At 44.2% G+C, this 25,993-nt stretch overlaps 1 protein-coding gene across 1 annotated transcript in view; it reads left to right on the top strand.

Moving 5' to 3' along the window:
- Positions 1 to 22,792, top strand: part of LOC119396351 (membrane-associated guanylate kinase, WW and PDZ domain-containing protein 2) — a 64,929-nt gene extending 42,137 nt beyond the window's left edge. Inside the window, 7 exon segments of the mRNA XM_049417062.1 lie at positions 7,213 to 7,341; positions 8,098 to 8,265; positions 8,927 to 8,961; positions 12,538 to 12,762; positions 13,651 to 13,792; positions 15,178 to 15,398; positions 16,538 to 22,792. Of these exon segments, the coding sequence (XP_049273019.1) occupies positions 7,213 to 7,341; positions 8,098 to 8,265; positions 8,927 to 8,961; positions 12,538 to 12,762; positions 13,651 to 13,792; positions 15,178 to 15,320 (842 nt within the window). The 3' untranslated portion in view covers positions 15,321 to 15,398; positions 16,538 to 22,792.
- Positions 22,793 to 25,993: the final 3,201 nt, after the last annotated feature.

Raw genomic sequence — 25,993 nt, 5'->3', positions numbered from 1 at the left:
TAGTAGACCTCGAGACCGTAGTGGTTACTCTCGAAGGCCTGTATAGTGTCGACACTTCCGCTATACCGGCACTAGAGCGATCTATGTCTTGTCTGCAATGGTAGAAAAGGCTGTAGTGGTGTGGTTACTCTCGAAGGCCTGTATAGTGTCGACACTTCCGCTATACCGGCATTAGAGAGATCTACGTCTTGTCTGCAATAGTAGACCTCGAGACCGTAGTGGTTACTCTCGAAGGCCTGTATAGTGTCGACACTTCCGCTATACCGGCACTAGAGCGATCTATGTCTTGTCTGCAATGGTAGAAAAGGCTGTAGTGGTGTGGTTACTCTCGAAGGCCTGTATAGTGTCGACACTTCCGCTATACCGGCATTAGAGAGATCTACGTCTTGTCTGCAATAGTAGACCTCGAGACCGTAGTGGTTACTCTCGAAGGCCTGTATAGTGTCGACACTTCCGCTATACCGGCACTAGAGCGATCTATGTCTTGTCTGCAATGGTAGAAAAGGCTGTAGTGGTGTGGTTACTCTCGAAGGCCTGTATAGTGTCGACACTTCCGCTATACCGGCATTAGAGAGATCTACGTCTTGTCTGCAATAGTAGACCTCGAGACCGTAGTGGTTACTCTCGAAGGCCTGTATAGTGTTCGACACTTCCGCTATACCGACACTAGAGCGATCTACGTCTTGTCTGCAATGGTAGAAAAGGCTGTAGTGGTGTGGTTACTCTCGAAGGCCTGTATAGTGTCGACACTTCCGCTATACCGGCATTAGAGAGATCTATGTCTTGTCTGCAATGGTAGAAAAGGCTGTAGTGGTGTGGTTACTCTCGAAGGCCTGTATAGTGTTCGACACTTCCGCTATACCGGCATTAGAGAGATCTACGTCTTGTCTGCAATTGTAGACATCGAGACCGTAGTGGTTACTCTCGAAGGCCTGTATAGTGTCGACACTTCCGCTATACCGGCATTAGAGAGATCTATGTCTTGTCTGCAATGGTAGAAAAGGCTGTAGTGGTGTGGTTACTCTCGAAGGCCTGTATAGTGTCGACACTTCCGCTATACCGGCATTAGAGAGATCTACGTCTTGTCTGCAATTGTAGACATCGAGACCGTAGTGGTTACTCTCGAAGGCCTGTACAGTGTCGACACTTCCGCTATACCGGCACTAGAGCGATCTATGTCTTGTCTGCAATGGTAGAAAAGGCTGTAGTGGTGTGGTTACTCTCGAAGGCCTGTATAGTGTCGACACTTCCGCTATACCGGCATTAGAGAGATCTACGTCTTGTCTGCAATGGTAGAAAAGGCTGTAGTGGTGTGGTTACTCTCGAAGGCCTGTATAGTGTCGACACTTCCGCTATACCGGCATTAGAGAGATCTACGTCTTGTCTGCAATAGTAGACCTCGAGACCGTAGTGGTTACTCTCGAAGGCCTGTATAGTGTCGACACTTCCGCTATACCGGCACTAGAGCGATCTATGTCTTGTCTGCAATGGTAGAAAAGGCTGTAGTGGTGTGGTTACTCTCGAAGGCCTGTATAGTGTCGACACTTCCGCTATACCGGCATTAGAGAGATCTACGTCTTGTCTGCAATTGTAGACATCGAGACCGTAGTGGTTACTCTCGAAGGCCTGTATAGTGTCGACACTTCCGCTATACCGGCACTAGAGCGATCTATGTCTTGTCTGCAATGGTAGAAAAGGCTGTAGTGGTGTGGTTACTCTCGAAGGCCTGTATAGTGTCGACACTTCCGCTATACCGGCATTAGAGAGATCTACGTCTTGTCTGCAATGGTAGAAAAGGCTGTAGTGGTGTGGTTACTCTCGAAGGCCTGTATAGTGTCGACACTTCCGCTATACCGGCATTAGAGAGATCTACGTCTTGTCTGCAATAGTAGACCTCGATACCGTAGTGGTTACTCTCGAAGGCCTGTATAGTGTCGACACTTCCGCTATACCGGCACTAGAGCGATCTATGTCTTGTCTGCAATGGTAGAAAAGGCTGTAGTGGTGTGGTTACTCTCGAAGGCCTGTATAGTGTCGACACTTCCGCTATACCGGCATTAGAGAGATCTACGTCTTGTCTGCAATAGTAGACCTCGAGACCGTAGTGGTTACTCTCGAAGGCCTGTATAGTGTCGACACTTCCGCTATACCGGCACTAGAGCGATCTACGTCTTGTCTGCAATGGTAGAAAAGGCTGTAGTGGTGTGGTTACTCTCGAAGGCCTGTATAGTGTCGACACTTCCGCTATACCGGCATTAGAGAGATCTACGTCTTGTCTGCAATAGTAGACCTCGAGACCCTAGTGGTTACTCTCGAAGGCCTGTATAGTGTCGACACTTCCGCTATACCGGCACTAGAGCGATCTATGTCTTGTCTGCAATGGTAGAAAAGGCTGTAGTGGTGTGGTTACTCTCGAAGGCCTGTATAGTGTCGACACTTCCGCTATACCGGCATTAGAGAGATCTACGTCTTGTCTGCAATAGTAGACCTCGAGACCGTAGTGGTTACTCTCGAAGGCCTGTATAGTGTTCGACACTTCCGCTATACCGACACTAGAGCGATCTACGTCTTGTCTGCAATGGTAGAACAAGCTGTAGTTGTGTGGTTACTCTCGAAGGCCTGTATAGTGTCGACACTTCCGCTATACCGGCATTAGAGAGATCTATGTCTTGTCTGCAATGGTAGAAAAGGCTGTAGTGGTGTGGTTACTCTCGAAGGCCTGTATAGTGTCGACACTTCCGCTATACCGGCATTAGAGAGATCTACGTCTTGTCTGCAATTGTAGACATCGAGACCGTAGTGGTTACTCTCGAAGGCCTGTATAGTGTCGACACTTCCGCTATACCGGCACTAGAGCGATCTATGTCTTGTCTGCAATGGTAGAAAAGGCTGTAGTGGTGTGGTTACTCTCGAAGGCCTGTATAGTGTCGACACTTCCGCTATACCGGCATTAGAGAGATCTACGTCTTGTCTGCAATAGTAGACCTCGAGACCGTAGTGGTTACTCTCGAAGGCCTGTATAGTGTCGACACTTCCGCTATACCGGCACTAGAGCGATCTATGTCTTGTCTGCAATGGTAGAAAAGGCTGTAGTGGTGTGGTTACTCTCGAAGGCCTGTATAGTGTCGACACTTCCGCTATACCGGCATTAGAGAGATCTACGTCTTGTCTGCAATTGTAGACATCGAGACCGTAGTGGTTACTCTCGAAGGCCTGTATAGTGTCGACACTTCCGCTATACCGGCACTAGAGCGATCTATGTCTTGTCTGCAATGGTAGAAAAGGCTGTAGTGGTGTGGTTACTCTCGAAGGCCTGTATAGTGTCGACACTTCCGCTATACCGGCATTAGAGAGATCTACGTCTTGTCTGCAATAGTAGACCTCGAGACCGTAGTGGTTACTCTCGAAGGCCTGTATAGTGTTCGACACTTCCGCTATACCGACACTAGAGCGATCTACGTCTTGTCTGCAATGATAGAACAAGCTGTAGTGGTGTGGTTACTCTCGAAGGCCTGTATAGTGTCGACACTTCCGCTATACCGGCACTAGAGAGATCTATGTCTTGTCTGCAATGGTAGAAAAGGCTGTAGTGGTGTGGTTACTCTCGAAGGCCTGTATAGTGTCGACACTTCCGCTATACCGGCATTAGAGAGATCTACGTCTTGTCTGCAATTGTAGACATCGAGACCGTAGTGGTTACTCTCGAAGGCCTGTATAGTGTCGACACTTCCGCTATACCGGCACTAGAGCGATCTATGTCTTGTCTGCAATGGTAGAAAAGGCTGTAGTGGTGTGGTTACTCTCGAAGGCCTGTATAGTGTCGACACTTCCGCTATACCGGCATTAGAGAGATCTACGTCTTGTCTGCAATAGTAGACCTCGAGACCGTAGTGGTTACTCTCGAAGGCCTGTATAGTGTCGACACTTCCGCTATACCGGCACTAGAGCGATCTATGTCTTGTCTGCAATGGTAGAAAAGGCTGTAGTGGTGTGGTTACTCTCGAAGGCCTGTATAGTGTCGACACTTCCGCTATACCGGCATTAGAGAGATCTACGTCTTGTCTGCAATAGTAGACCAGAATGTAGTGGATTTTCTTGAAGGCTTGTATAGTGTCGACACTTCCGCTATACCGGCACTAAAGATCATCACAAAGCGTGCTCATTTCGCGGAATGGGAACTTGCGGTGTCGACATCATTTTTTCGCCACCGCGCCGCGCCTCTCAGCGCCAAGAGCGCGAGGTGCGCTCACGATCGCGGCCGGGCTAGAGTGTACTACAACTGTCGAGTGGCCCGAACGCGCCTCGCCGCCTGATGCCTTCCGCGTCCACCGTAGCAGTGCTGCAGTCACTTGGTACTGAAGGTGCGCGGCGCTGCAGTCGCTTGGTACTGAAGGCGCGCGGCGCCGTGCGCTAGAAACTGCTGGGCGCGTCGGCGGCACCAGGCTAATCGGCACTGATGCGGCTTTCGTTGCGTGTCTATCATTATTAAGCGTAGGACTTGTCGTCGTAAGCCTTGATTGATGAAAGTTCAAAGCTTTTAATGGATACTTGCTTAATATATTTGAGAGATACTGCAAATCAGTTCTTGTAGCCGAAGTGACTGCTGGAAAGTACGCAAAATATAAAGATGAAAACGGGCTGACAGCGCCCATGAAAATTCACGATCTCGGTGTAATTGAGCCGAACTCATTGCTGGGCTAGTTAAAACAATTACTCTCAATTAACTAGACGCCGAACGACCGCCAGAAGAAAGAGACAGAGGAAACAAAGGGCGTGCCTTTATTCTGATTTCTTCTGTCTTAATGCTTTCTTCTGGTGGTGATTCGGCGTCTAGTTTATTCAGAGTAACTGAGCTGCTCTAATGGAATTTAACTGTGCTCAGAAAGCTGTGTGTTGATATTCTGCCGAAAGCACACCGAACATTTACCACGCGTTGGCAAAGCTGCGTGTACGGTGCGTATCTTTGCAAATGCGCTGTGTAAATGTGACTTTTTCGACATTACGAGGGCTCAAAGGTATTGGAAGTTAAAGGTAACTCGACCGGTACAAATAGCGGTCATCCTCAGAGGCGTTGCACGGATATTGTTATTTGTAGGCGCCGGGTGGGGAGGGGATACATTACTATCCGTATTTGTGTGTGTGTGTGTGTGTGTGTGTGTGTGTGTGTGTGTGTGTGTGTATATATGTATATATATATATATATATATATATATATAAACATAATATCGCAATGCATAGATCACCACCGCTCCTCCTGGATTCACTTTTGACACTTTACAGATAAAGCAATGAAATTATAATACAAAACATTGCCAAAAAGAAGTTTTTGTAATGGCATCGATAAAAGATCAGAAAAAGTGCAATATAATTAAGCTGTCCATTGAAAAGGAGAAGATGTGGCGACACACTGCGCACAAACCGGCGCAGCCTCTGCCTCGTCACTAGCTAGCCCGGCGTGACACAGCTGCATGCTACACCACGCCTGCGATAAGGGACAGTGGCACCGCAGCGTCACCGGAGGCTTACGTCTCCGATGGTGGCTATAAAACCAAGCTGCCAAGCTCGGAAGCGATCATTCCTTCGCTACCCGACTGAGCGCAACGTCGGTATGCTCGCCCCGCTGCTGCTACTACGCTAATAAACAGTCGTTATGTTGGGATGCGTCCTTCCATCGACACGGCATCTCACAGGTTCATTATTACAAGACGAAATGAAGGTCAAAGTTCCATCTTTTAATTTCATGCCAAAACTTCAACATCGCAATGACAGTGTGACACCACGGACCTCAAAGCTTTTTCTCGTACTTTGACCACATTGGCTCAAGAAAATATCCTGAAGTTGGCCACATTAAGTCTCTGGCTTCCGTAGAACGCAATGTAATTCATTATTTGCCCATAAGGAATTACATAAGCTTTAGCAGGCACCATCAAAATGTGTAATGTCAGGGCGAGTTGGTGGAGGAACCTCAGAAGTGGAGTCAGCCACCGTAGTTTCTTTTTGCATGTTTCCATACTTACCTTGCACAAAGGGTGATGCGTTTGGCTATGTGAAATGTTGATTTACTAATATGAGAAATTTGCCATTTTATTCAGTTTTTCTTTAATGCAGCAGCGTTATAAGCAGATCTCGATCACTTTATGGGTATCTGCCTGACGAATTTGCAAGGGCCGCTTTGTAGTTTGTACAGATTACAGTCTGCCTTTAGGGGGATGTTGTAGAAAATACAAGGGTAAAGAAAAGGAGCAGGACCATCCTCAGCAGAAACAAGGGAAGAAGCCCTGGAGGGAAGTGGGGTTCGAAAGACGAAAACCGCAAGCGAGGAGGAAACCCTGTCCCCAACTCGGATGAAAACCGCAAGCGAGGAGGAAACCCTGTCCCCAACTCGGACAGAGGCCCGACGGCTCTAAACGGGTGCAGATGCGACCCAAAGACTGAGCAAAGAAGCCGTTTTAGAGGCGAAGCTCCTCTTAGTCTAACCTTGTCCGTCGTAAGGCGTCCGGCATAAGGCGTAACCGGCAGTATACTACTACCCATCATCGATCCTTTGCAAACTGCCCATTACTTCGTCTTTGCAAACATCCCACTACGGCCCATCACCGATCCATCACTTCACGGACCATAAAGCCGTTATAATGAAGGGGGAACGGAAGCCACGTCTAGCTATTACTTGCAATTAACAAAATTTCTTGTATAAATATATACAGTGTTTGTACTGGGCTATCGCTTTGATTACTGCTGGGCGAAACCACTGAAGATTTCACGGTGTAACCATGATTTCTTCAGGAGCTTCGCCCAAGCTCTTCATCATTCACCCGTGGATATGCTGTGAATTTTTTTTTGTATTGATTCTGTGAATATAGTGAGTTGTTTCCTTGTTACTAAAGCTTTCTCGTGTGACTTTCTGATGAGTTTTCCGTCGACGAAGTGCAATGAACAGAATATATGACAGATGTTTATTGCAAGCCATTTCTTTAAGACCTTCTAGGAAAACTAAGAATAGTTTATTGTTCATACCCATGATCTTTATCAATAGCCCCTGTAGCGCTGCACTTGTTGGATGTTCATCGTAATGATGTTAGGCATTCAGTGGTAAGTTAATCACATCGGAATTTAAATTGTGCATTCGTGTGCTATGTTACTGAAATCGCTTCATTACGTCGTAATGTGTAGTAAGTGGCATCGTTGTAAATAACGGTGTTCATTTTTTTCCAGTGGACTCTCCTCATCGGTTAAACAACTGCGAAGTCACGTATCCCTACAACGTGACCGTGATGCGTCATGAGAACGAGGGCTTTGGGTTTGTCATCATCTCATCAGTCGGGAAAGCGGGATCCACAATAGGTTCGTGTCACGTTGCAAATTTATTTCGTTACTTGCTCAGTTCAGCGCGTTAACATTCTCTAACATGTTCTTTATGATAACTCAGTGGTACAAAGCACATTCCTCGTGTTTTTATCTCTGAAATTTAAAAAAAACTGAAGCCAAATCACGAATGTGCAAGTTCAGGCATCCTTTTTTTCTTCAAGCGATAATAGGCTTCTATAACTGCAGTTCTGTCGTAGGATCTAGGTTACTTTGTGATGTAGACATCGTTTGCATGGCATGTTGGACTGTGGCATTAACTAATTAATGAGGTGTGAGTAATCTGCAGTAGACTCTCATTAAATGGAACCTGAAGGGACCAAGAAGATATGTTCTGTTTAACAGGAGTTTCGTTTATTGAGATGCACAGGGTTGCAGTAGTCAGGTACGAAACCAATCGTATTAGAGGGAGTAGAGGAAGCAGCAATTCCATTTAAAAGATTTCCGTTTACTTAGAGTCTGCTGTATTCACCTTAGGGTACATGTCCCGATTATAGAATTACATGTTCCTTTATACCCGTTTTTGAATCAGTCTGAACAGAAAACACAGGAACAGAGTAGACTTGAAGCATAATAGTAACCAATTTGTGTTCTTTTAGCTAAACCTTAACATCAGCTTTGAGAAGTATATCCTCATAATTGTGTTGTGAAACGTGTTGATGCTTTAGCAAATTCTTTCAGTGTTATAAGAAGATGAAGTGCTTACAAATGTCTCCAAAATGACCCTATCTCCAGGCCGCATCATTGAGAACAGCCCCGCGGAACGTTGCGGTCAGCTGCATGTAGGCGATCGAATCTTGGCAGTCAATGGCATCAGCATCCTTGATATGCACCATGGTGAAATTGTCAACCTCATCAAGGTGTCCGGGCTGTCCGTTGTCCTCACCATAGGACCGCCCTTAGGTATGTGCCACATTTCTTTTTCTTTCTTTTTTTTAATGTTAATACAGCTTTTTTTTTTTTGGCTTGCTTTGTGCTAGAAAAGCCAGTATGTTCGTGCCCTGCGATGTATAGCTTACGGGAATGAAAAGATTTCGGAAACAAATTCAAAAATGTGATAAAGGTTGTCACACGAAAGCATAAAAAATATCTGCGCTTATATTATTGATCTCTGCTGGAATGAACTGTTGAGAATCTGCAAAGAAATACTCCTTGTCATATGTGCTGTTACACGGCTATAAGAGCAAATGCAAGACTTCGATGGTGCAAGGCATTGGTTGCTATTGTGTTATTAGCAACTACAGTTTTGTGTATTACAAGCGTAACAGTCACAAGCACATAGTCACGTGAACACTGTGTTCACATATGTAACACAAGTAATGAGCACCTATGGTACTGTGCCGAAAGTTGTTTGCAGTAACACCTGTATCATAGATGTTGTTCCTATCATAATGGCTTAGGACGTTTGCCAATACTAACGTGCAGTTGACTTCTGTTTCTACACAGAACTCTGTAGAGCTTTACAGCAAACTTCTTTAGTCCTTGCTAAGCTAGCTAACCCGTAGTGCCGCCTGCTTACTGGCATTCTGCGTTCTTCATATCTCCAATTCTTGTCATTTTCCAGATGACACTTCAAGCAATGCATCTGTCTCTCAAAGGGTAAGTTCCCACGCACTATGCGAATCATTGCTTCTGTCTTTCCAGCCGCAATTTGGGGAAGTGAATTGGACAGTAGGCACTGTTTGCACATCTTTGTTTATACTGCAAGATCAAAGTTTGCTATGTAATTGAATGATGAACGCTAGTTAGCGTGAACATTTAGGAGTAGCACAGGCTTTTTGTTTGTGACCAGATAATGCGAGTGGATTAGGGGTGATATTTGGATTAATAGTCGATCATAACTTATGAATTGTACCTGGATTTAAGGCCCATCCAGGCACAGCTCCTACTTGGGACTTGGTCTTTGACTATATTTTTATGCTTATCAGAAATGTTTTGAAGTCCGTTTCCACTAGTTGGCACAGCACTGAAGATGTGCTATCACATATAAACATTAAAAAACAAGGGTTTAAATTTTCTTTTCTTGCCAGCACATCTTTTCTTCTTCCTTCCCTTTCCTAACTATTAGAATTCTTCAAACTTGAAGTAGCCATGTCATTTCTGGATTTATAGTAGCCATTTTAAAAGCCTTTTAAAGACATGCAACACACATGCATCGTAGAAGTGGCGTGAACAATAAAGGGATACTTTGACGAGCAGTCCTCACAGGTTACTTGCACTGTTGAATCAAGATTATTAAGGCTTGGGGTCATTTTATTACCATTGCTGCAAAGTTAAACCTTATGGTGTTTTTAAACTAACAAAGTTTAATAACAGGTTAATTATCACTAGGATAACAAATGTCCAAATGGGCATACAATACATGCACCAGTCATAGGCACTGAATACGCTTATTTTTGGCACGAGCGAATTCTAGTGACACAGTGCAAGCTGCAATTCTGTCATTATATTGCGGTGTGCATATTGCTAGAGAGATGACAGCGCCAATGCGTATAAGCTCTCTATAGAGGGCACAAAGGACAAAGAAGTCGTTAGCGCGCAGTATTAAAAAGATAGACTTGCTGCTGATCCTCTTGATCTGTGCCATATGCCCTCTGTTTGACATCGCGAAAGTATGTACAGTGTTGGCAGAATGACATGCGCGACTTCAAGCGTAGCAACTGGTACGTGCAATTACTCGAGATAACCACGTCGTGTTGCTACTGATCTAGCCACTAAAGGTTATGTTGGCTGTGGTGTAAGCATACAAGCCAACATTGTGCTGATGTGATGCACACTGAAAGCTGTGGAAATGGAAGTATGTGCATTAGTTGGCCCTAGATTGTCACGTTTCATTCCATGAGCACTGTGCACAACACGTTTTGGAAGTTTGCGACATTTTGCCTATGCCCTTCTTTTTTTCTTTTTTGCTGCTGCTGCCCTCTTTTATTCTTGCCCACCACTTTGACGCTTTCCTGTCAACGCTACGACTTTTTGTCCTGTCACCTTCACTGCCGCTGCCGTCACTGCAGAGCTCGTGCACCTCAGTGCCCAACTTGCCAGCAGCCACGCCTCCTTTCTGGTACCAGACACTTCCTCCTCACGGTCTGGACCATGCTCTAGCAAGGTCTGCTGCTGCCACTTTCTCTCTCTCTCTGTCTGTCTGTCTCACTTTTTTTTTTGCCAGCACTTGCTCACGTGTTTAAGGCTCGTTTGCCTCTGCATGAAATATTCTTCATTAGACCCATTTCGTAACTGTAAAGCCGCCACTCTGTTGAATCACCGAGCTAGCAGTCACAGTGTGTCAACAGTGGTCGCACAACTTTGACAAGGCAACTTGCCTTCGTCTGCATCTCAACTTTGCGCTGCTAAGCTTGAGGGCGCTGGTGCGATTCCCGACCACAGCAGCTGCATTTCGATGGGGGCAAAATGCAAGGAACACCTGTGTACTTAGGTTTAGGTGCACGTTAAAGAGCCTTAGGTGGTCGAAATTAATCTGGAATCCCCCACTACCGCATGCGTGCCTCATGACCACATTGTGGTTCCTGCACGTAAAACCCCAGCAATTATTATCATTATTTTTTTTAATTATTATTATTATTATGTTAATGCATTTCAACTGATTTGGCCAGCACAATGTTACACTGCAACAATGGCAGTAGTGTTCGTGTTTTCTCTTTCTTATCTTAGTGTTAAAGTATGCTGACCTATCCATGGAACTCGTAGGCGGAACATGTTGTGAAATCGCAGATGCAAGGACAAGCCCCAGCATGTGCAGCTGTCATCTCTATTTGAACCTTGACAAAAGCTGTTAGTTGAATTTTGCATGCTAAGACATGCTCTTGCATTGCAAAATTAGTAAAATGGTACAGTGAGCACTATTTTGACCCATTCCTGCTTCTCTATCTTTGAGTGTTATTCTCATTCCTGCATCTTTACCTTCCCTTCCTTTTTCTTTTTTTCATTTTGGCACAGCTTTGGCAGAGACGCATCTTTATTTACTCAGCATTGAAGCGTTGTTCCTTGCATCTTCATTTGAAGTGTGTTGTGCTGCTTGTCTCTCAAACTCGCATTTTTGCATCGGAAAAAGTGAGACAAAGAAAAAAAAAAGAAGAAAAAAGAGAACAGAGTACTATTCTTTCGTTTTCAAAGAAGTGCCACACAAACAGTTAATGGAGCCTATGTTTAGAGACCGCACAGACTTGGGAGTACATGTAATCTGGCACCCTCAGTGTTGTGTACTTTTGAAGTTGGTGTCACACTCTCAAGAAGACTCAAAAACCTTCCAAGAACCTGCTGCGTAGTAGACTCCCAACTGTGAATGAGGTGTCAGGGCTAATATTTTGGAGCAGTGCCTTTTTGCTCTTTATCAGTGATCAGAGCTGCAGCCCGCCCTCATTATCATAGGGATCAGCTGACTGGAGCAGTGGATAACAAGAATGGCAAAGAATCGATCAGAAGGGGTCACTACAAAATAGTAGCACTGTTGTTATCTCGAAATGTCATTCTGTTTTGACCATGTTCAGTGCTGTGTTTTCCTTTGCTAACAGTGATTTTACCTGGCCAAATGGCATTCTGTTGAACTCGACTACACTATGCAGATATATGTATTTTCTCACGTATAACCTGCACCTCAACAACGATTCGTGGAAAATTTTCTAAAAATGATCCCCACGTATTGCTGCAGTGCTGGCTTCCTTGCATAGCTGTGAAGCACTGCCATGAAGCCGCCTTGCACTCCGGAATAGGCCCTTGGCATAATTGTGTAGCTGGCAGTTTTTGGATGAAGTTAGCCCAACTAATAGCGGCTAGTCAGTTACACTAAGCACCATGTTCAACCGCAGTTTGCTTGCACTATGACGCGGAAAACGTAGGCTCAGCTCTCTTGATATAAAAATGCATAATAGACAAGCCCCAGCATGTGCAACTAGGACCTCGTCTACACTTGAAGGACAACAGGGGCCACCATTAGTTGGGCGAATACGCAGCGCAGGGAAGCGCACTTGCAAATTACGAAAAGGGTCTATTCGCATTTTTCGTCTCGACTTCAGCTCCAAGTTTTCTGCATTTTTTGTGCAGGTTATACATGAGAAAGTACGGCGGTACAAAAATTTAAGTCAGTCTGTTTTTGTGAATACAGCTGTTAGCTTGAAGTGGTGAATCGTGGTGCAATTTTCTCTTTGCTCTTGTGTGTAGGGGGAGGAGGTGGGGGGCACCCGTGGCCCAGAGCCCCCTGGCAGCGGCAGCGGCGGCGGGGGTGCCATCGATGGCGCTGGGGGGGAGTACCACAGCGTGGAGCTGCAGCGGGGGGTGCGGGGCTTTGGATTTAGCATCCGCGGGGGCCGGGAGTTTCACAGCATGCCCCTTTTCGTGCTGAGGATCGCCGACCAGGGCCCGGCCCAGCTCTCGGGAAAACTGCAGGTGAGGACTGTTGTCCACTGTGTGTTACACTCTGGAGAATATGCGTGTGCACAGGGGTGGCAGGGAAGCTGGAGTATAGGGGTGACCAGTTGATCGTGCCACTGGTGTCGTAATTTTATCGTAATTCCAGGATAGAGCTGCAAACGACAGTTATTGAAGGCTATGCAACAGGGCCCACATTTCTTTTACATGTGTACAAGCATTTCATGATTAGCTGGCATTTGTGGTGCCTGCCACTCATGGTGCCTGCCACTCATGGTGCCTGCCACTCCTGGTGCCTGCCACTCATGATGGCAGTTGGCTTGATAATGAAATGACTGCCATGACCAGGGCCATTGGTGGATGGCTGTCGTGTTATAGCGGTGTCACAAAGGTAATTTTGATCGCGATCAGGGCCGATCTGGATCAGGTGCTGCTATGCGGTAACTTAATAACGATCAGGCCTGATCAAGATCAAGATGATCACAATATGTGCATCGAGATCTGGCTCCCAGATCACGATTTCACTGATGTCTGTGCCAAACTCGATTCAGATTACGAATTAGTTTCAACCGTGTAGCAGCGATGATTGTTGATCATGATCAAGGAATGTGACCCGGATCGACCCTGATGTGATCAAAAGTGCCCATGTGGCACCGGTATCAGAGAAGTTTTGTAAATACAGGCCCTGAATGCATTGTTGCCTTCATATTAGCGAGCAGTGCACTTGGTGATTATGTGTCATTAGGTAATATTTGAAGTGAAGGAACCTGTTTCTTGAGGGACAGGAACGTTTTCTAAGCCCAGATATTTGGGAGTCCCATTCGTAGAGTGCTTTCCTATTAGAGCATGCCGCATACGAAGGAACGAAAGGATGTGAGAATAAATGCGGCCATTTCCTGTGACCAGGTTGGGGACCAGATCCTGGAAGTGAACGGCATCAACACGAAAAACATGACGCACGCCGACGCCATCAACATCATCCGACAAGGGGGCAACACTGTGCGGCTCCTGGTCAAGCGGACGCGCAAGGTGCCATCACCTCTTGTTGGTGAGTGCTGCCTGCGCACAGCAGGAAAGCTGGGTGTTTCAACTGTGCAAATTGCAAAACTCTTCTGATTGTCACCCTGTGTTTCAGAACCCTGACACGTTGAACGGTTATAAGCGTAGGCTTTCATTGATGGTTAATCTGTCAGTGAGAAAGCTAACTTGAGGTTGGTGTGCACACAACATTGTTCCAGTTTTCAGCTGCTAGTAGGCTTCATAGCGCACTTGAAAGTGATGCAGAAGTGCAGCACTGTCCTTCTTTATAGTCGTGCGATGTTTCACATTGTTGTCACTGAACCTACTAAACCAACTTTGAGGTGTTCGGAATAAAATTTTGTATGGATGGTGCAAGCGTTGACAGAGTTCACATTACTAGAGGCATTTGAACACCAGAGAGCCACTTGAACTTTGATTCTCAATTGGTCCCACAAGGGCAATAATCATGCAGCATGTTCATGTAGAAACCTCTTCTTCAACGTTCTGCGACTGTCCATCTTTTCCTCTTAGGCTGGGCCCACGCGATGGGAGAGATAACTGTTCTAGTCTGCAAAATGTTTTGCGTCATGTGATTCCACACTTCCAGTTTTGCGGAGGCCACGCTGTTTCTGTTTCTCTCCATCTCTTTGTGGCAGCTGGGCGAGCAGTTCAAAGCAACTGTGCCATTCTATTTTTTAATTTAATTTACAATAAAAAGTAAGATCTGAACGCAGCTCTTGTCCCTGGAGAGTGTGAAGGCAGTCAGTTCGCTCTTTCGTCTGATAGTTATGGCCCTCCGTGTGAATTCTGTGAACATTCGTACATTGCACTTCTATTGCACTGCTAGGGAAGCTATTCTCGAACAGTCCATTTAGTGGACTGTCCACTTCGGCCTCCGCTGATTGGTCAGAGCTTGACAAGAAGTGCGCCCCGTTTCCAGTTCTTCTGCAGTGTCATTTTGACATCACGGAGCTTTCAAAACTTTCGACCCAAATGAGAGAAATGGAATGTGCTTCAATGCGACCAACGCAGCCTCCTGTTTAAGCACTTGTTGGTACAGGTTGGTACACATTCCCTGCATAGTTCACAAGCGTCTGGGACACGCTTATATGCAAGGACAGACTTGTCAAGTTCTTTTAAATGTTCTGTGACTGTACATTTCGTCCACTTTCTTTCTTGTAACGCTGGGAGAGTGCCATACGGGTGCGGCACGTCGACGTGGCCAAGAGCTCAATGGCGTCACGGCTTGCTGCATTCTCGAGTAACTGAATGCGCTCCGCCGAAATGGACATGTCCATTAGATGGACGGTTCGAGAATAGCTTCTCTGGATCCAGCCTTACCCTGTCTTTCCTTAGCAGCTACAATCGGCCTTCATACTAATTGCTGGCTGCTATTGTGCCTCGTGCTTTCAGTGGAGAGCCCACCGAGCCTGCTTCATCCTGGCATGTCTGGCCTGCTGAATGGTCCCCTGAGTCAGAGCTCACCCCGGAGTTCGAGCCAGGTGAACTCGCCGCCTCAGCAAAAGGACTGGTACAACTGGAACATGGACACATGATTGAAGGGGACCAGGGGAGCCTGCCTCCCCATGCGTGCAGGGTTCATGACGGCCCTTGGGCCGCCACGGTTGGCCTGGGTGAGCGACGTGTTTCGTTGCTCTTCCTTCATTCAGCTCCCCTCGAAGCATGCTTGAACCTTTGCTCTTTTGCGTGTGATTTTGAAATGCAGTGTGTACAAAGTTGGCCACTGTTAAGGGAATCAGTGTTAGTATTGAAAAAGGTATAACCTCAATATTTCTACTTCACAAGGAAAAAGTGTCTTGTATGATGCCAAATAGTGATGTTGAAAGCATAGCTTTCTTGACTTTGTGTTCGACAACAGCTGCTATGAGCTCTTGAATGCCAATGAACTGTTTCCCCCAGAAATGTACTGATCTTGCGGGTTCTTGTACAGCCAGTATCAAAACTGTAGAGACCACTAGTTCTGAGAATACATTGAATTTCCCTGCAATTTGTGACTGTATTTGGTCAAACTGCGCAGTGCGTGTTGTTGGCACGTTTTAGAACGAGCCAGAAATCTACTAAATTCAGGGCTGCCTGCCGAAGCAGTGGAAATATTCAGCTTCTTCTTCGGTATTGTGGTCCTTAAACTTTTGATGTTGACTCTACATTCTTTGTAAAATTGAATTCTGAGCGATTATCAAGTTGTATAACTGACTGCATTGCGCTGTGGCTTTGGAATCCCAAGTAATATCCTTTACATCGTTGCAAATATAGTGTCATGTGTGCTCCTTTTCCACACCTTGGCTTATGTTGAGCTCTGCTCATTGTTTTTGAAGCAGCAGCCTGATTTCTCAAGCAAGGTTGTGCTGGGATTTTACAATGGATTTTACAAAAGAAGACAACTCTGCATGTTATATCAATGCAGCAGCTGGTACATTGAAAACAACATATTTTATAACTCCAGGCTGAATTCACGCTATGAAGCCAGGCCAAAAATAAGTGATCTCGCCACACAGCAAGTTGGTATAGAATGGGAAAACCCACTTCTCCAAGTCATTCAGCAGACTTCTCCTTTGGTAGTAGTAGCACAGTATGTAAATGCAGAGGTGCATTTATTGAGTCACATGAGGTAAGATATTAGCATTTACAGTATTTCACCAAAAGTGCACGTCTTAAATGCCACACGAGTTGGCAATGTTACGCTCTAATGTGCCTACATCTGAACCTGCCATTAATGCCTTCCTCTTGTTTCCTTTTATCTTTTTATTTTCAGATGCCTGCCACTGTGTAAAGAGTCAATAAGCTGTGGAACTTTTTCCTGAATGTCCTTCTTCACATTGCTGACCATTCTTTCGATAAGTGTAGATTATATTTAGTGTAGCGCAGCTCTTGGCAGGTGACCACAGTCGGTCACCCAGCACAAGTCGACCGAACTGCGTCCTCGGGAGGAGTCCAATGTGTTTCTGTTTTTCTGTGCATCGTGTATCGAGTGGAGAGCCTTCTTTTGGCTAGACTCTTGCGTCTCCTGTGTGTGCACGTGTACGTCCGACCACAGAGCATACCATCCATCGTGCAGCTTAATGTGCACATCGGCATGTTGAACATGGCGCTTCCGCAACGAGCATCAATGCTACTGCACATGGGGATTGCATCCAGTGCACACTCTCAGCCGAGCCGTCACGGCATCGCCACTTTTCGAAGTGGGAATTCACCGAATGCTGCTTCCCCCCCCCCTCCCCTCTTTCTTTTTGTTGCATATAGTAACCTAACATAAGTTAAACAAACGCAAGTGCACAAGTTACGAAATGGGCTTGCATTCTTTTTTTCAGCGCTGGCTCTTTGCCGTTTTAATGTTGTTGCACGCCCCCTTCGTCCGCACCTGTTTGTCGTAACTGCGATTGTACATAAGCCAGTTTTAACGCATCAAACTCGCACCAGCTATTGTTGACTAAGAATGTCTTTCGTAATGCCTTTCTCTCAAAACAACCTGCACTTCCTTCCTCCTATGCAGGGTAATGGTTACGGCCCACCTCTCTTGAGCCCACCTCTCTGCTCTCTCTATATAAAAAAAGAACCTGTTGTTACATGAGTCTGTGGATATGTTAAACACGATGGGAAGCCTGGTCGTGTACTGGTGCCCTCCTATTGCCAAATCAGTTGGCCAAGACTACTGTTAGTAAATGCGTCGCCAGTTTTCTTTTTTATTTTCGGGGTTTTCGCCTTTGGGAAGCATTTTCATAGGAGTAATCACTACCATCTTCGCTGTTATGTTGATTGCCGTATTAGTATTTATAAACTCTCAACTTCTCGGCACGGGTGATACTAATGCGCGCGGTTGATGGAACAGAGCAAGGTGTTTGATGTGGCCGTAAGGTTCAGTAAAAGCATCAGTGAATGTGCGGTTAAATGAGAATTGCCATCTTTTATTGCGGCGTTTGAGCGTTTCATCAGAATGAACTCTCGTTTTGTGTACTGTTGACACATGCCAGACAGCCTCCAACATTTGGGCCACGATGACAAAAAAATGAAGGCTTGCTAGCTAGTTGCATCTAAACCGACTTTGGTTGTGTCCGTGGATGTTTTAAATTGTGGCCGAGGCAAATGCATTTAATTTCGTTTCATTTCGTTTTTCGTCATCATCACTACCATGACTCTCTGAATGCAATGATAAGAACAACCCGGTGGTACTAGCGCTAAAGCGCGGCACGTTCACGGCTTGTAATTCTAAGCGCTCGTTTTCTAGGTTCTGACATGGGCGGTGCTCGAAACAGTTGTTAGCCACGTTAAAGGTGCTTCAAAAAGTTAAGTTGAACGCAAGTTTACATCCACTTTTTCTGTCACTGTGGGTTTTTACGTGTTTAACTTTCGTGTTTTTATTTTTGTAAATGACAGTTGTGATTGTTAGATACTTCTAGAAGAAAGGCGTTCCAGCGAACAGTAGCTACTGGATGCATACGCCTTGAGGTGCACCTTGTTCTTCTGTCGTTAGGCTTCTTGACTTGCCTGCTGTTTAAATTTCTTTGCTTAGGTGGAATGTGACTTTGCCTTGCTTAGAGTGAGAAAAGTGAAGAAGCAAAGATATCGAGTGAAGTACAACGTGCTAGTTAAGCTTTGTTACTGCCTGCATGGTTACTGCACTGAATTGTTTTATAACATGCCACAGAACAATAGACATCGCAATATCTGTAGAGCCTGTTTCCATCAAGAAGGACCTTTCTCTACTCGACATGTATTGAGGTTTCATTGCGAAATTTGGAGCGAAGTGCCAAGTGTGCTCGCATGCAGTGCAAGAATTTGAATCACATATGAGAAAGTTTCAATGTGTCCACTTGCTGCAAAAATGTTGTGTAGCACACGCGAAAGTAGTGTAGTGCAGATGCACAGAATTGACAAAACTAAGTTGAGTACATTGTTATTACTGTGATTATTGCAGCTTTGATCACAGACGTTTAACACTGCGCAAAGCCGAGCTTGCATTTGAGTCGACTTTTGACATCATGATGAAATTGTCACTAAGATTTAAGTGTTGTACTGTCAACGTAAATTGAAGCGTGAACAAGTAGAAGCTGGCTGGAACTCCTGTTGTGTGTAATTACGTGAAAGTGCGACATGTCATTGCTCTGTCGCGAATATCTAAGCATGGAGTAGTCCACAGTGTATACTTTGGAGTCTAAATTAAGCCATTCTCGTAAGTGCAGGTGCACCTAGAAATGGAACAAAGCATTGGAGTAGTTTTGGATTTGTTCATGTTTGAATTTTCGCTCATTGTACACGCCTTTCACACACCAGCTTGGATTACTTTCGTATTTTGTCTGTATAGTAAGTGCACCTGCATCTGACTACCGTAAAATTCTGAGCAAGCGCCACCTCAAATTTCACTGCTTGCTACTTTCCACGCTGTTCAGGAAAAGCCCCCTCCATCCGATCCACAGCCTGATAACACACCGCATCTAGGCAACACTGGCCTGCTTGAATCCAATCCAATCCTGCTTAGCAGCCTGATCTAGGTCCTGCGCCTGAAATTCATCAAAATTGGATTCTTTTTCTTTTCCGTATAATGATCGCACCCCGAACTTAATGCATAACACCCATGAAGATTTCCAGATTCCTGCGAGCAAAAGCACGGCCTTCGAGATCTGTACTTGCAATTTGAAGATGGTAACATATGTAGTAACACATGTAGTTAATGTAGTTAGCAAAAGGCCTTAGAGATCTGTGGCTGCTGCCCAGAGCTGATGTGTTGCCGTGGGCTTATCATTGAAATCGCTTCGTTGCCATACTTCCCGCGGTCTCATGACACTGCCTATGTGTTTCTTGTATGAGTCATCCTTTTGATGTGTCATGCCACAAACGAGAGCTAGACTTCTGAGGAAGTCCATGTGCACTCTACTTTTCCAGCAGGAAAATTCTGCCGCCGCCATCTTGAATATTGGTGCCATTTCGGGAAAGCCCACCCCCCCTCGATTTTGCCGGTAATTTCAACTTGCTGAGGGGGAGGCACTTGCTCAGAATTTTACTGTAAGCATACTGGAGAGAGTATGCGAGGAGTTTGTGCTTTCTTGGTTTCTGAAGAATAGGATGGATGTAGGAAAAACCAGAGGGATACTAAATTGAGTGCCGAACTTCACGTTCACACTAAGGCAAGAGCGATATAAGTTCTTGGCAGAGAAAACTTAATATAATAGTATTGTCAATTTTTTGGGGTGATGTACACGTAATGCCAATTAAACTTCGCGAGTGTTGCAGTATTTTCATTTCGTATTTACGCTGTCGCTGGAACGTCACCTTAGCTAGTACACTGAAATATAAATGTGCAGTGAGTTTTAAAAATACTACTAAAAGGCCACTTCTGCAGTTGTATTGTCCAAATTCAGGTGAAAACATGGTTCCATTAACTGTATGAAAATTTGTCGCTCCTGTGGGTTGCTCAATGGGACAAGAAAACTTATTACCTTGATAAACTTGTTATGCAGCATCGTATCGAGATTCATCTGTGATTAGAGAAACAACAGACTGAGGGACAGAAGGAGAAATTGCAATCTTGCATCAGCTTTTGCCTTGACCTTTTGCGTGTTGTGACTTGCCAAGTGTACTTTAAGGTAAGCGTTAGCTCATCAATATTTTGCCGTATTGTCCTTTTAGAAGACATGGGTATTCCTGACTTCTTTTACATATCCTCGTGGTGCTCAACTACATTTATTGAATTTTAGCCTTTCTTTGTTGTATAGAAGGCCGCACAGTGTTTTTTCTTTTTATTCATCGAGAGTCGATTAATTTGTGATCTGTTTTAACTGAAATTGCAGATTTTAACACTCACCCATTTTTTAACACTGATGTGTTCATCAACGTAACAAAAGAGGAACAAAACATTTTCTGCATCATGTATAAAAATTTTCCTTGCTTATTTATGAGAATGCACCGTGATCTTTAGACCCGCATTTTTCACGCTTTATTATTTTTTTCTCCTTCACATCATACAGTGATGCGTGAACTGCTTGCTGGGTTAATCAAAGTACATTCATTTTTAAGCAGCATTCTTTTGAATGTATGCCAATGTGAGAAAAACCTGTCATGAGTTCTTGGAATCGTTAGCTTGCTCTTTAAAACCATTCCATTCTTGTCCTTTTTCCTTCCCCTGTTTAACGGGAAACGGAAATACAGCTTAGAAATTGTTCGATATTACCAATGTTGGCATGTCTTTCTGTATTAATGGTGTGTTGACTGGATGAGGCAATGCCCATGTACATATGTTTAACATTTTACATTGGCTCTGATTCGAGCTTAAGTAGGTGTGATCTGCTTTTTTTTTAACGTTGTGTTTAAAAGGTCCTTTTGTGTTACATCTTAAAAATGGTCTTCATTATGGTTATCAACTAACTTGAGGAACGGTAAGAAAAAGAAATAAGGTACATGTGTAGGATGTGTGCGATTAAAACATCAGAAATGCAACACACACATTCCAACCTTTGATAAGTATTTCAACAATGCAGCTTTTTCTCATTTGCAGCTTTGGGACGGGGATCATGCTTGCAGTCGATTGCCGGAGGTGTTTTTTAGGCTCTTGGTGTTTCGACTACCGGTTGTGTTGGTACTGCATGACTACATTATATGGAGATGTATGTTCTGAAAACTAAGCACCCACGTTTCTTTCTGGACGAAAATGCTTAAAGGAAAAATATTTAACGTGAATGTAGGACGAACCCGCCGTGATGACAATACCATCGTAATATGATCATCGGCTGTTCACATGTGAACACATGCTAGAAAGAGAAAAGTATGTCGAACAGATAGCCTATTAGAGGCAGCGTTCGTTGTATTATCTCTTAAAGGAAAGGTGGCTAGAATGGTCATCTTAAAGTGTTAAACATCCGCAGTGGGAGTTTCCTTCCTTTTTAAACCACTTCTTGACCCTATCTGCTAAAATGTGGCACAGTTGAATGAAAGTGATCTGTTGAAAAGTACTGCTCCTGTTTAGGCAATAAGCCATGACATCATTTACTCTTCTATTATGTATGTTTTTATGTATACCGTCCCTCTTGCCGCTAGGACTGAAATTTTAATATTTAATTCACGCAGCATGCACGACATCGTAGGTGTCATTACGTCGACTTAAGCTTATCATGTGGTACAGATGCCATAACAAACTAGTGCCGTCAGTTGGCAGCTTTGGGGATCATGTTAGGAAGATGGTAGGTAGTACAACGGAGTGTGCAGCATTGGTGGTTTTAATGTCAGAAGAGTGCGAGAGGTTTGTATGAAACCGTATATTTACATGAAGTATGTGCCACGCCTCCCAGACCCCTCCCTTCTTTAAGGTTTACAAAATATTCCATAGTTCAGTGTAGTTTGGCATTAGCCGCTGCTTGACAAGCAGAATAGTGAATGATACGGGAGAAAAAAACAAAACGTTTCTGACAAGTGCCTGCTGTGCATTCTTGCACGGAAAACACGTTTCTGCCAAAATTAGCAGCTTCTTTTTTTTTTGTCCTAGATGTACTACAAGGAAAGCAACAATGTAGGAAGTAAACCTTCATGTGAATGTTCTCGATATAGATATATATATATATATATATTTTTCCCCACCTTGATCTTACTGTTCCTGGCGAATCTTGACGCCTTCTTTTATTGCCAACTTTTATTGCTGTACTACCGGTGCTGTGGGGATCCTGAACTGGTATTTGTTGTTCGGGGTTCCCGACACCACTCTCTCTCTCCCTGTTGTTCTCATGTACCATTTTGTACAAGCCTTTTTAGTGTGCCTGAGAGAGAGGATTGTGTAAATTTAGCGAGTGAATACAAAACCCTGTTATTATCGCTGGCTGTAGTAGACAAAAAAAAAAGTATATTAGAAGTGTAAAATGCAAAAGGAGATTGGTGGATATTTCGGTGCAGTGAGCATTTTAATGCGCACGAGGAGAGTTGGTGAGACTGGCCGCAAAGTTTTTTTTTTCTATTGGCGCGGCTTTTCTCTGTTCGACAGTGTGCCATCTAAGACAAGTCTGGAAATAAATTTTATCTGCAGAGATATGGTGACTCCTTTCTTCTTCTTTTTTGCAACTGACATTTCCCTTTCCAGTACCCAAGTACCCAATTGGGTACTGTCCTTTTGGCAAGGAAAGAAGTGAGCGTGAATTAATGTGAAACAAGACTGAGAAAACCACAGGAGTGTTCACTCGTGTGGCCTTCTTCCTCTTATATTCATTTTGCACTCGTTTTTTGCGTCATGAGTCACGAATTACCAACTCTTGCTTAACACTCTAGTATTCTCCTTTTAAGTCTTTGTAAAAATTAAGTCTTATGCGAATACGTAAAATAATTGTCCTCAATATAACGTCTGATGCATGCAGATACAAATGGAAACAGTTTTAATGTATCAGTGTTAAGTTTAGCAAAAAAAAATTTACATCAACTTAGTCTATACCATTGTGTCATCATAGATCACCAAAAATGTGATGATGTGTGATGACGTCAGTATGGGGCTTCATGGTATCATCACGATGACGTCGCACATTTTGGTGATCTTTGGCACAATGATGAGGTCACATCATCAAGCCATAATCACTGACGACGTGACTTTTTGCATTGTTCAAGTCGACGCCAGCGATCATTTTTCTTATTTGATGAGGCATCTAATGCTTTCGCCTTAAAGGGGTCATGAAGCACCCCTCGGGCTTGTTGAAAAGACACATCCTGGGGAAAGCAAGCATTCACCATTCTGAGTCTCCCGGGCAGCTGCTTGATTTGTTCACGAGCCTAATGTCTGATAAACTTGGTCTTGAATGTACCGACATCGAACGATGGCACAGACTTGGAGCGCGCAGAGGGGGAAAGCCCCGCCCTGCTATATTTAAATTTTTAGACTACAGATCTAAACTTGCTGTTTTAAAGAATGCCAGAAAGCTGAAAGGAACACAAATATATGTAAACGAGGACTTCTCAGAGCGCGTTAGAATGGTACGCAGCGCCCTTTGGAAACTTTCAGCTAACCAAAGAAAAAATGCCACCACCTCTCGTCTGCAGTATGATTCCTTGCTGATAGATAACACACGTTATGTGTTAAGCGAAGCGGGCGACTCTATCATTCAAGCCAAGAAGCAATCTTCTCAGCCTCCTGGAACTTGACTCCGCTCTGATAACTTTTCTTTAGCAAATATTAATGCCCGTAGCATTCTTAACAAGATTCAAGACTTTCATCACTTCGTTGCATGCTATCATCCTTCTGTAATATGCGTAACAGAAACTTGGCTTAATGAACATATCATGGACTCGGAAATTTTACCACCAGGTTACAATGTTCTGAGAAAAGATAGATGTGGCCGTCGTGGTGGTGGAGTTGCGCTCTTTGTGAAAAAAGACATTGAATTTACTGTACTTCCCGATGTAACCAACTGTGAATCTATTTGGTGTAAAATTAGGATTTGTGGTCTCACGCTGGCTATTGGAGCTGTCTATCGTCCACCTGATGCAGGTTTTGGTATCTTTTCTGATCTCCTGGATTATATAGCCAAACAAAAATTAAATGGTTGCAAAATGTTAATCACAGGGGACTTCAATACCCCCGCCATAGACTGGAAGACTCTATCAGCACATGGCCAACACAAGGTCACGTGTGACTATTTGATTGACTTAACTATTTCTTTTGACTTGACGCAAATTGTTTCTTCCGCAACCCGCGAAAATGCAATTCTTGATCTTGTTTTCATTAATGAGCATATCAAAGAATATGGCTATCATTGTGAGATTGTCGAAGGCCTGTCGGATCACAAGGGTGTCGTAGTTGATTTTAACTTAACGACTGTACCTAACCTTCCTTTACACCAGACTGTTGTGAACTACGAGCATGCTGATAACTCCATAATCGAGATACTTGCATCCTCTTTTGATGAGTTTTTAAACAGCGCCAGCCATTACCATGTCGATGTACTAGTGAACCGCTTTAATGGAATTGTTGGCCGTTGTATTGCTAATCACATTCCAACAAAGTGTATAAAACGCAATCCCAAGCATCCTTGGTACACTCTCGACATTATACATCTGATTCGCCGTATCAGGCGTCTTCGCAAGCATTCCAAACCTGGCAATCCAATAAAATCCTCTGTGTTACCTGAACTGAAAAGTAGTTTGAAATCTGCTATGTCAAGTGCGAAAAGCTTCTATTTTAATAATACTTTGTTGTCGTTCATGAAAGACAGGCCGTCAAAGTTTTGGAAAGCCATCAATCCCCCAAGTCAGAGCTGTCCTTCCTCATTTATTATTTCCGATAAACCATGCTCTGATAACCTTAGCATTTCTGAAGCATTTAATGACTATTTTAAATCAGTGTTCACACGTGATGATGGGCGTAGTCCCACATTTTTTACTAACTCATCTCCACCACCTTTCCCAAGCATGCTAATTACTACTGCGGGCGTTCGTAACCTTGTACTCAAAATTGATACAACGAAAAGCGCCGGGCCAGATGGTATACCTAATATGTTTTTGAAACGTTATTCTGAATGGACCTCTCGGTATTTATCAGTCATTTTTTCAAAGTCTGTTGAGTCATCTACTGTCCCATTACTCTGGAAGTGCGCCAAGGTCGTTCCCATACATAAGGATGGCAATAAACAGGTGGTGTGCAACTATAGGCCAATTTCATTAATATCAACGTCCTGTAAACTACTGGAACACATCATCTTTAAACATATCATCGAGTACTTGTCTGAACAGAATATTCTCTCACATGCTCAACATGGCTTTTGTTCTGGTTTTTCGACGGTGACACAATTACTAGAATTCTCCCACGATATTGCATCCACACTTAATGCCAGAGGACAGCTTGATGCCATCTTCATTGACTATAGGAAAGCCTTTGACACAGTATGTCATAATAAGCTTCTCATTAAAATCAAGGAACTAATTCATGACACTAAACTTACAGACTGGATACAGGACTATCTGAGCTCAAGAACACAATTTGTTGCATTTAATCGTGCTCACTCATCTCAGGTCAGTGTTACATCCGGTGTACCACAAGGATCGGTACTGGGTCCATTACTCTTCATCATCTATATAAATGACGTCGTTAACGTAACTGCTGGGACTTCTGTGAAATTGAGACTTTGTGCCGATGACTGTGTCATATATTCTGATGTGGCTGGCACTCAAGATCAGTTGCAGTTAAATAAAGTTTTCGACCGTTTTTGCGAGTGGAGTAAGACATGGCAGATGTCACTGAACTTCAAAAAAA

The sequence above is a fragment of the Rhipicephalus sanguineus genome, chromosome 6 (assembly GCF_013339695.2).
Source record: "Rhipicephalus sanguineus isolate Rsan-2018 chromosome 6, BIME_Rsan_1.4, whole genome shotgun sequence".
Taxonomy (NCBI): domain Eukaryota; kingdom Metazoa; phylum Arthropoda; class Arachnida; order Ixodida; family Ixodidae; genus Rhipicephalus; species Rhipicephalus sanguineus.
Note: the sequence above shows the minus strand (reverse complement) of the source record. Positions and strands in the feature narration are given on the sequence as shown.